The sequence below is a fragment of the Apis laboriosa genome, unplaced genomic scaffold (genome assembly GCF_014066325.1).
Source record: "Apis laboriosa isolate Shangri-la unplaced genomic scaffold, ASM1406632v1 scaffold28_cov147, whole genome shotgun sequence".
Classification (NCBI taxonomy): Eukaryota; Metazoa; Arthropoda; class Insecta; order Hymenoptera; family Apidae; genus Apis; species Apis laboriosa.
Genome location: NW_025222687.1, coordinates 1,436,726 through 1,448,628, shown reverse-complemented (window position 1 = coordinate 1,448,628; position 11,903 = coordinate 1,436,726). Strand labels below are relative to the sequence as shown.

General features: G+C 32.6%; 1 protein-coding gene across 2 annotated transcripts; it reads right to left on the bottom strand.

Moving 5' to 3' along the window:
* Positions 1-1,181: 1,181 nt before the first annotated feature.
* LOC122714194 (solute carrier organic anion transporter family member 74D) lies at positions 1,182-9,951 on the bottom strand. Of its 2 annotated transcripts, none has more exons than XM_043935335.1 (8): positions 9,796-9,951; positions 6,772-6,965; positions 4,907-5,332; positions 4,526-4,773; positions 4,134-4,404; positions 3,850-4,045; positions 3,132-3,727; positions 1,182-2,013 (listed from the first exon to the last, which is right to left on the bottom strand). In XM_043935335.1, the coding sequence occupies exons 2-8, from the start codon at positions 6,950-6,952 to the stop codon at positions 1,844-1,846; spliced, it is 2,088 nt and encodes a 695-aa protein (XP_043791270.1). In that variant the 5' UTR covers positions 6,953-6,965; positions 9,796-9,951; the 3' UTR covers positions 1,182-1,843. The 2 variants fall into 2 exon arrangements, with proteins under 2 accessions (XP_043791270.1, XP_043791271.1); XM_043935336.1 differs by having other exon boundaries at positions 6,772-6,960.
* Positions 9,952-11,903: the final 1,952 nt, after the last annotated feature.

Sequence of the window (11,903 nt, the reverse complement as noted above, 5' to 3'; positions counted from 1 at the left end):
TATATTCATCTATGAAAAATATTATAATTACAATTGGTGAAAGTTTTACTCTCGTAATACCAACGTATATTACGTATATTTCTCGAAAATAATTCTCGAAAGTTTTATTAATCTCATGTACATAGATTTGCATTTAATATTTACTCTTCAAAAATTAAAAATACCAGTCAATTAGCACAATTCATATTACTTAGTAAAAAGTAGAAAGAAATGTTTACTTTCGAAAGCAACTCTAGAAAACTTTTACTCTCCCGGATCATATCTTTATTATTCTTCGAATGTACTGTTTACCGTTGAAAAAAAGTTTCGCGGGACGGCAGAGAGGCAAGAGGGGTCGTTCTTCGTTAGTCCTTCGCCTATTCCCACTTCAGACGCTTTGTTGACAATCCTTGAAAATTTGAAATATTAATTGACACAATTGAAAAAATTCTTGTACAAGGGCCCCTCCTCCCTTCTCCCGGTTCAGTATAACGAGTCGATCCCCGTAGCTGGTGGACGAGCAGACGATCGTGATTTTTCTTTATTTACGGAGGAGAGTAAGACAGGGCACTTAATCCTTCGGTAATGCCAAAGCGCATCCTCCAGGAGCGTGCCTAAGGATGCGATCGATAGAGACGTCCTGACGTCACGGAGACGTCGTGGAATTCATTACGGATGGGCTCTCGTTTCTCTCAGGCTTAAAAATTAAAAGGCTCTCAAACAGAAACTCCCTTTTTACTTTTCGAACTCGCGGGTTTGTAATCCTTTGACTAGGCGGAAGGCCTCTGCGCTCCATCTTCGACCCCTAGAATCCGGGATGGAAGTCTGAAAACAAGCCTTATCCCCCTTATCACGATTCCCCTCTCCTCATCAGGAGGACGAATCAGTTGGAACCGATTTAACTTTTCTTTTTTTTTTTTTTTTTGTTTTTTTTTTTTTTTTTTTACGAAAGACAATTTTTAAACCCTTTTTTTTTTTTTTTTTTTTTTTTCTTCTGCGAGTATTACGATATTTACGATATTCGTGTAACGAAATTTCAAACAAACCATTTATTTTTCTTATTTTCGTTCCACGAAGAAGGTTCATTGACACCATTCTGCTTGTTTGTTAAGTTTTTCCTCGCGGATATTTTATTCGATAATAATGTTTAACAATGCTTGATATTGATAAAAATGTAATAAGATAATTATTAAGACCAGAAGTTAGTCAGATTTATTCAAGATTTATTCGATTACACATAATTCTATATCAGTTTGGCGCGATGCTCGATTTTCGAGGAATAACAGAACTCTTACAAAAGGAGGAACGTATATTTTTACGATGTAATATATATACGTACCTGTTTGTTCTCATATCAATTCGATCAAATGTTTCTGTCTCGTCGAGTATTATACTCTGTTTGCCATAGATTTAAGGAAGTGATTTTCCTTGGAAATCGATTTTTTTTTTTTTTTTTTTTTTACGTTTCCGCGACAATGATTTCAATGATCAAAGAGACGGCATAAAACGAGCAAAAAAATTTAATAAAAATTCGTATTTTATTTACAAATATAGGCATAACGCTGTACAATCGTGCAAATATTTTTTATACCAGTCTGGGATGTAATTGAAAAAAAAATAAAGAAACATTATCAAAAATATTTGTCGATTTTCTACTTTCGAATCATGGTCGACTGTTTTTATTAATATTAAATTTATCAAAGATTTATCCCTGCGCAATTCGATAAATATCATCGTCAAATACGGAAATTTTTCTCTTCATCTCTTAATTTACATAACAAAGAATAACACGTAAAATTTTATCTAAAACTTTATAAACGATCGTTAAATCGGTTAAAAAACGATCGTTTTGTCATATCTCAGTTTACAGATTTCCGTTCATTTCCTTCTTCTTCTCGCCGTCGGCAGTTTGTGGCGTCTCGTCTTCTTTAATAAATTCGCGACGTCTGTCGCACTCTTGGGCGCCGTAAAGATCCAAATTCTTCCCGAGATAACAAACCGCTGCATCGAACAACACTCCTATTATCGAGAATCCTAAAAAAACATGTGTCGTGATACAATAAGGCGGTGATGTCGTTGGAAATTAAATATAACGTGGATTAATTGTGTCTCGAATATAAAAAATACGAGGGAATCTAATTTTCTTCTATTCGGGAATATAATTTAGTGAAAATGATCATTTATCGTTTCGAGCGTATCTAACATTGCTAATCCAAAGATTTACAATTGGATCAAAATCGAACGATTACGTAGGTACAAGTTATAATTTACACCGTAAAAGTAATGTACGTGTATTTTATAAAGTCTCGTATAGATAAGATAAAAATTTTTTCTTTTTTTCGTTATCCATTTATCAACAATCGAATCTACCATTATGTTAATTTATTTTATAATATTATATTATAATAATAAATTGTGTTATTTTATTTTTATAATATAGAAAAGCAAGTAACAATTTAATAATGGAAGAAAAGCGAGTATGAAATCTATGTGTGTATATATATATATATATTATATATATATATCTATGGAAGGTATCAGTAGATTGAGAATGCCACTTATTTACGTAGCTTAGTGTTAATATGATCGATTAAACAAGAGATAAAAAATATAAAAAAAAGTATTTTAAAAATGGAAACAAAACTCGGTAAATTTCCATTAGCTTGATAAACAAATATGTTACAATTTAAGAAATGATAATGCTAATGAAGGAATATAAATACGCATGATACATAAATTTTATCAGGACATGTTGGTTATTACATAATTATTTATGCATTAATATTTAGATATTAAGATAATTTATAAAATTGTTGTGTCTTTTTGTTTAATGATAAATACCTGATGATAAAGTGTTTAACAATTATATCTATATATACGTCAATTATTTAAAAATAGATTTTATCGTGAGATAATATCTCGCTATTGTGCATCTATAATATTTCAATTAAATCATATCATTAAAATGAATTCTGCTATTAAGTTCGAAATTCGCGCGCGTGCAAAAATATAATTGATTAAAATTCTTCTTAAATAAATCAATTAATTAATTATTGATGCAAAAAATAATAGTATTTTAAATATCAGAATTAACCTATAACGAGTATAATTTAATTTTTTAAACGTTAATTTTTATGCCAACAGATACTTACCTGCAGAGGTTATATTAACTAAATATCGGAAGTTCCTTCCATGATGGAACCAGCAATTTCCCCTAGTCCCGCAGGATTCTTCCCAGATCAAGCAAGTCGAGTCAATAATGGCGCCATAAATAATCGGACCCGGTATCAACGCGAACAACGAGATAATCATCAAAGTAATACCCTGAGCGAAGCTCTTGTCTTTCTTTTCGACGCTACGATAATTAACCAAAACGTTGCCAATCTTTCCAGAACACGCTAACGTTTGTATGATACAGGTGAGAACCATGAACAGAAGGTAAGGGCGACTGCAATCGTTGGTACAAGGGCCAGCTCTCACTTTGTCGAAGATCATCACACGTGGATCGCTAATGAAGATCGATTGATCCCTCGAGTCGCCATCTGTCGTGTAACCGAAGTGATTTTCGAAATTGAACGTGGATAAAGGAAGGCAACTACAATTCCCAAACTCTTTGTCGTTGATTATCGTTCGACAACCAGCATGGCAGGCAGAATAAAAAGTTATCTTCGACGCCACGTGACAAACAGGAGAATATTTAACACCGTCGCAATTGCAGTCTATATTGCAATTTGATGTCAAATTCATTCTGCAATGAAAATTCATTAATTGGATTTTGAGTAAGTGAAGAATTTTTTATTAATGAAAATGAAAATTTTATGAATGTATACTTGTCTGAAAATGTTGAAATGAGAAACGTAACGTACTCACTGCATAGTTTCTAAATTGAGACCTTCGAACCCGATATCGGAACAACCGAGAAATATAAAGAGTATCTGACCGGCAACAAAACAAATGCCGACGAATACATTCCACGCTAACAATGGTCTTGGACCAGGTTTAAATTTGCTAATGATTAATCCGGAGAGTAAAAATCCTAGTACCATACCCACGAGTGATATAGGACCTTAAAGTATACATTTATAATTTATAATTATTCGATATCAAAAAAAATTATACATGGTTTAAATTATAATTTTTTTGGAATGATATACCTGCGATTACAGTACCACCAGCTGCAGAGGTACTGTATTGAACCTCGAGATATTTTGCCAAAAATGTTATGTATGCCGATGCACCTAATACGTAGAATACTCCGCTCAGATTATTGAAAGTCAATAGCCAATTTGTCAGTAACCTTTTCATCGCGTTTGGAAATTCACGCATAGTTGGAATGTATTCTGTTTCCAAAGACTTTCTTGGTTCCATCGGTTTCATGTATTGTTCCTGCACGGTCAAATGCAGTTTCAAGGGGATACTACCATCCTGAAAAATGAGCAAAAAAATACAATGATCGATTCCATTTGAATTCTAAGTATATAAATTTTTTTCCATATAATGATTATTATTTTTTATTTATTTATTTATTTTTTTTTTCTTTTTTTACCTTTTTCACAGTTTCAAGTGCAGTATCTTTTTCAGTCGGTAACTTTCGCGGAAACATGGCTATTAGTGTAGCAAACATGCCCATAGTGACACCTAGAATAATCCAACCGAGCCACCACGCACCTAACCATCGTGGATCCTTCTTCGTGATCACAGGATGTAAACTGGGATCTATGTACAAACTGAGACAACCGTAACCTAGCAAAAATCCTATTGCTGGTCCGATTGTTCTCAGAGCAAAGGTAAAACCTGGGTAAAGATTAGAAAATTAGAAAAGAAAACGAACCAATTCTCTTCGTAATTTATTCTTACGATTATATTATTTAATTCTTCCATTAATGAAATAATAATAATAATAATAATAATAGATATACATATTTACCTAAAAGCATAGGAGTATTCTTTTTCTTTGTATTATCATCCAGGTACGTCTGACCAAGGCCGTAATACAAAGTGGTACCAATTCCAAGGATAAACTGGGAGAGAAAGACCAAAAGTCGAGGTAGAATGCTGACGTCCAACAGAGTCTCCTCGTCGCAATGATCCGGTTTAACGACTCGTGGACAAATGGCCAAATCTTGAGGAACTGTAGTGGCGTTCAGCAAAGTTTGATCGAGATATTCCTTTGTCAGCGCCAAAGCGTCTCGTCCTGGTCCGTAAAGAAAGTGTGGGAGAGCAAGGACAAGGCACGAGAGGGCGCTAAGACCGACACCGATCGCGATCCATCTTGGACGGTGACCAGATCCTCCATAATAGGTTAATATCAAAGACAAGATTTGCGAGATTTCATTTCCGGAGAGGATCAATCCTGTAATAAAATTTAATTGCAATAGATTTATTCAATAATTGTTATGAATTAGGAATTTAAATCATTATTCTTAATTTTTTTATTTCTATCAAAGAAATTATCAAAATCGAAACGAACATTGTTAACAAAATGAGGGATTTTATATTTTTATAGGGACACAAAATTAATTTTTCGAAAAATTAACGTTATAATTTTTCGAAATATAATTTTCACGATATCATTAAATATGTTTAAAATAGATGTTTAAATTGTTCTAATATCGAAATCAATTTTTTTCTATAAGAGATTTAAAAAGAACGCTTGACGAGCGAAAAATAATAAAATTCAACGAAGGAGGAACTTATTGTTTGTACCACAATTGAATTTCAATGGATACGATCGATCGAATCGGTGTCACAATGCCGACCTCGCAAAACCGCGAAGTCTTTGGATGAAGACATGCCGCATATTTGTGTGCGTAAGAATTGTATCGATTTCTCACGCAGTTATTCTAATTAATATTCATCCAATTGTATATACACGATGCAAATAATGTTTCAATCGGTGCGCCAGTTTGGTAATCAGGGTGGGAAACGTATACGCAAACGAGAGAGTTTATCACAATTTCGAGATAATACGAACGAGAGAATAATTAAAAATTGATTGGAGAAATTATTTCACACGCGAAATTAAATATTTAAACAAAGTAAATTTTATCAAGAGATTTTTCCATCGATCGATAAATTATTCTTGATAAAACGTGCGATGCAGACGAAAATTTTTTATATTTTTTATGTTGTGCAGAGATTTTGAACGATCCACTCCTAATTTTTACTAGTTTAAATTTCATTAAATCTTCTTTAAATTAAAAAAAAAAAAAAAAACATGGTTCACCTTTGTAGAAGAACATTACATTGTACAACGTATATACATTCATGTGTCTTTACAGTGCGTGTCCAGCTAACGACAGATTTCTCACTTCTATGATTGCGACACTCTACTTACCTACTAGACGAGCGCACACGGATAAACGATCTTTGGTCGGATATGTACGTACATGTGCGAATGCAAGTCCAAGTAAGTACTTTAATACGACTAGATTCGTATAACACGGCTGTTCGGTATCAGTGATAAGAGCAATCACGGTGAAAATAAGAACCGCGAAATACTCGAGCGAAATACTATTCATATTCTACGATTGTATTATTTATTTATTTTTTTATTAAACCAATAATCCATTTTTTTTTATTTCGTGAGTAATAATATATTATAGAAAAATGATGGGAAAAATAATGTATAGTTCAATTTTATACTGTCATTATTACATAAGATATGTAATCAAATGATAGAGAAATAGTAGTAATCTAAATGATAGAAAGCCTCGCTTTGAAATTAAATATGATTTCCAGGAACGGAGATAAAGGAAAATTAGAACGAACGAGTTGGAGCAGAATTCTTACCAGTTGTACGACTAGGTATTTTGAATCTTTTTTCCAAAGTCGTGAGGGTGACAACGATGTAAATAAAGGCCATTGCCTGCACGGTGCCGAGGAGGCCATACACCGCTATGAAATTTTTCGGGGTGGCACGATCTCGTAGCCATCGGGGATAAATCCCGCAAATTCCACAACCTTGGCTCATCCCTCCGACTGCACTGCAACATTCATTTTCATAAGCCTTTCAGGATCAAACTTTTCTATAGAATAAAAAGAAATTCTTTTTCATCTAGGGATCACTAGGATCTAGGAAGAAAGAAAAAGTTCTTTTTTTATTTAGGGATCATTAGGATTCTTCAGAAAGTAAAGTTCAGAATCAAACCTGAACCAAAGCAAATCTTTCTACGAAAAAAAAAAATTATTCTTTTTCATCTAGGGATCACTAAGATTTAGGAAGAAAGAAAAAGTTCTTTTTTATCCAGGGACCATTCTTCATAAGTTTTAAAATCAAATCAGGAGCAAACCAAAACTTTCCATGAAAAAAAAAATTATTCTTTTTTATTTAAGGATCATTAGGATTTTGGAATAAAGAAAAATTCTTCTTTATCTAGAAATCACTAGGATTTTCTATAGATTTTAAAATATTCTAGATATACTCAAGATACTTTGATGTGATGATATCTTCTATCTATCTCTCTACTAATGAAAAAAAAAAAAACAATGGAAATCTTATAATTTGATATATTTAAAAATTTTGAATAGAGGAAAAATTATATCTCATAAAATACATAATCAAAAATGACTTGTAAATTCACAGAATTATCAGATGCTATTATAAATATATATGAGTATAAAAATGGGAAGCTAACAAGGTCATGATTACAATAATTGCATTAATTTCTCTATAAAATCTTCACATATCTTCTTCATGCGATTCCTTCGCTAGCGATAAATTTGTTATCTCTCATTATAAACTATTTAATTGTTTTGTTATTAGTAATAGTCTATTTCCTTCTATTTCATTGCTTCTTTCTCATTTTGCTAGATGTACATTTTCGTTGTATTATTATATAATTTCTGGTAAAAAACTAAGTCAGAATTTTAATATATGTTTAATGTTATTCGATTATAATTTATATTACTTTTCAAAATATTATATATACAGAAAGAGAGAGAATTGGTTTATTATCAATCTCTTTGCGAGTCGTCCAACGTTATTAATATAAGACAAATCCATTCCATTAAATTATCTAATTGATAACAAAAATGAGGGGAAGGGTTAAGATAATAATACAGATGAAAAATAAGTTATAGATCAAAAGCTTCGATCTGTCAACTTTCTTACGTTCATCTTATAACATTTAACATGTATACAATATATATATATATATATATATATATATATATATATATATATATAATATTCAAAAAACTCTGAATTGACGAGATCTCCTTTTCTCGTGGCCAAGCGATTTCATAGATAAACGTGACGAACATAAATATTAATCACGTTTTATAAACGGTACTTTCAATAGCGAGAAATACATCACGTGTGATGGATTTGCAACGCACGTGTTTTTGAAATTCCAAAACGAATAAAATATTTCACGATACCGATATACGCCTGCTATCCCATCCGATTTATTTGCGATCAATGTAAAGGAGAAAAGAAGAGATTTCGTTTCATCTAAATGTCTAAAAGTCTAAAAGTCAAACGACGTAATGGATTTATTTACCAACGATTTCCTTGGTAATTGTCGAGTATATACCACGGGCACCTGAGATGATTACGCAATTGCAATTTAACTGGGTATAGATTTCGTTGTGACGCTCGGAGACTGCATTAATACGGAGTTCCAGCCGATTGTTACTTCCGCCTCGTCGTGCTACGAGAAGCACGCGAAGAATCGCGGACCTAACTTTATAATAGAGTGTTACGCGGTGAAAAGAAATCGAAATAGGCAAAGTTAAGGACGGAGATCAAAATTTCAAGATCAAAAAAATTTTATTCGAGATGAAAGAACATCGGGTTTTTTTCGACTTGTTCAATATTTCTTTTGATTTTGCGAAATGACATATAAATTTCGATAATTGATCGTGAAACGAAAAGAAGGAACGAGAAAAGTAATTGGAATAATTTTTTTTCTTATGGAATGTAAAATTCGATAAATTTATATAAATGTGTATATATATATATATATATATATGATATATGTAACGAGATGTAGATATAGAGATGTGTAATACGAATCCTTTTCGTTGGATGTTACGCGAAAGCAGGAACGTGTTATTGCTTTGAAAGTCAAATGTTATTACGCCCGACACATGTGCACGATAAAACTGTAGGTGTACGAGAAACCGGTAAATAATTGTCAACAGTGGTGTATGTCGGAGAAAAAAAAAACATCTTCCATGATGATAATAATAATCACTTGTAACAGTGGCACGCGAACGTATACAAAGCCATCGATACTTTCAAAATAATTATACACGTGAGTGTATAATTGGCTCGATCAATTCGAAATGATTTTACTCGAGGCTATTTCTGCATTGATAAAATGAATACGTACATAATGAAAGAATCGTTAAATTAATGTTTCTGAGGAAGAGATAAAAACCATTTGAAACTATTTAACGATAATTAGTATATTTCTATTTGAATATTTTAAAATCTACTATTTCAATAAAATTATATTTTTCACTTACCATAATCCATTGATTCAAAGAACGTTCGTTTTCGAAAAAAAAAAAAAAAAAAAAAAAACAGCTAATATTGCATATTTGCATAAGTTGCATATTTAAAAAAAAAGGGGAAAAGATAAAGAAGTGAAATGAATTCGATATGCAATAAAAGCACATGATTATTCGTAACGATTTGATTAACGATAACGTTTGATTAACGTGTTCGTGTGATTAATTTACAACACGAAAAAAAAACCTGTGCAAGAAACGGGCAATCCTAATGGAAACATTAGCACTTATGATGAGTAGAGCGCAAAGTATGCAAGAGGAGGAAGCGAAAACACGCGAGAATTCTATTAGTCTCACCTTGACCTTAGACCACGTGCTTCCGCATGGACTCAGGAAGGACTTCCAGGTCGCGAGTCCTATCTGGATCGCGATCCTCGAGAGTCTTTCCTTTCTCGTCACTTCCCTCGTTTGACGGAGTAACTCGGGAAAAAAAAGTCACCGAGCGCTATGAGCGCTCTAGTTTACGCGAATAAACGCGGGGTAACTGAGGCTTGGTCTTGTGTCAATGGCAATGCTCCCCTACTATTTCTCTATCATAAACGAGTGATAAGCGGGGAGCTCATTCAGCGGACCCATTATCAATGAAGCGGCGGTGCTGACATCTAATCACCTCTACTTACCCACGATCACCGGCCGGCACCGATTCCAAAGGTATCCTAGAACACCGATTGGTTGCAGTCTGTGCTAAGTCTGAATTCGTTCAAGTGGATGGAATCATTTTATTTTTATTTATTTATTTTTTTTTTTCTTTGGCGTAACTTGTATAAAGTGTATTTTTGATGGTGTAGATGTAATATTTTAATTTTAAGAATGTCTTTGTAGCGTATTGAAATTCATGGTTCAAAGTAAAGAAGATTTTTCTCCTTTGTCAAAGAGCGACAAATTTATGAAGATCCATGAAGGAAGCCAAATCGTAGTTATTTTGCCGAAAGGCAGAGCCGGTTATTTTTACTCGGTCTGACTTGGAGGGCGATTTTTCTTTTGCTCGTTTTATGCAGACCGCCGCGACGCTCGGCGTCCAATTCCACAAGGCCATTAAGATTATCTTTAGCCACGAAAAACGACAAGATCGAGTTCCATTGGAACTACCAATTCACTCGTCTCGGTTGTCGGGGGAAAGAAAAAGGAAATTTGTCATAAAATAAATGATAAAAGAATTCGTAACGAATTCGATCCTCGTCAATTTTCATTTTTTTTTTCTTTCTGAAAAACTAAAACGCAAAATATTAAAATTCGATAAGAATAGTTTTCGTTACGAAGTCATAAGTACGTGAGTGAAATAAATTTAAAAAGAGGACACAGTTAAATGATACAAACGTAATTTTCTGAAAATTAAGATTTTATTTCATTTTTTTTTTTTTTTTATTGATTTCTCGATAATCAATGTTCGTGTTTTGTCTCTCACAGAATTTTTTTAGGTTATGTGCGAAAGCAACAGACAACAATAGTCGCGATCTATCATAAGATCAAGACGCATTCGCTTTTTTTTTTCTTTTTAGAGACAATATAATTCATTTTCAGTTTCATTTCTTCGTTAACCTATCAATGGGGTGTATATAATATTAATATTAAAGATAACAGGCGATATATTACAACCGTTAATCCTAAGAGTATAGGATATTCGAAAGGATCATTGTCACCCGTGTCGCATTTCTCACGGTTTAATCCCAAAAATATTCGCTTTTTTTTTTATATTCGCGACAAAGGATTTTCTTTCGCTTCGTAATAAATTCGACTGATCACGTATTCCTTTCGCTTTATCGTTAAGTACATGAACAAAAATAATCGATAATGATAATATTATCAATAATTAATAATAATAATAATAATAATAATTATCAATTAATAATAATATAATAATAATAAAATAATAAAATAATAATAATAATAATAATAATAATAAAATAATAATAAAATAATATCATGTATCAATAGTATTAATTTATTTTCCTATTATATTAATCGAACGATTACGTAATAATTAATATCTAACACTAAGCCTTCCTAACAGCAATTGTTTTGCTAACTTTTTACAAGACTTTTGGTTTCCATCTCCGTTTCCTTCTCATTCGTATATTAAGTTTCTACTTAAAATTCTAACGAACCGAGTTGACCTCATCTACAAGGCCTCGAAGGGTTTAGGACTAGACAGCCTCATTCATCATAGCCTGATCTTCCGTCTCCCTTCTTTCTTTCTAGTTTCATCTCTTTTCAGTTTCAGTGTAACATCATCGTCTCGCCTCCTTTTTTTAGTTTCACCCCTGTATACGCGTTAGCGAAATAGTTTCGCGCTAACGAATCACTGACTAGTTTTTAACCGTTAAAATTATTCGGTCATGCTAATTAAGGCACCTGATCACTTTAAGATTGGACGAACGAATTCTTTGCATCGTGCAATTCTCTTC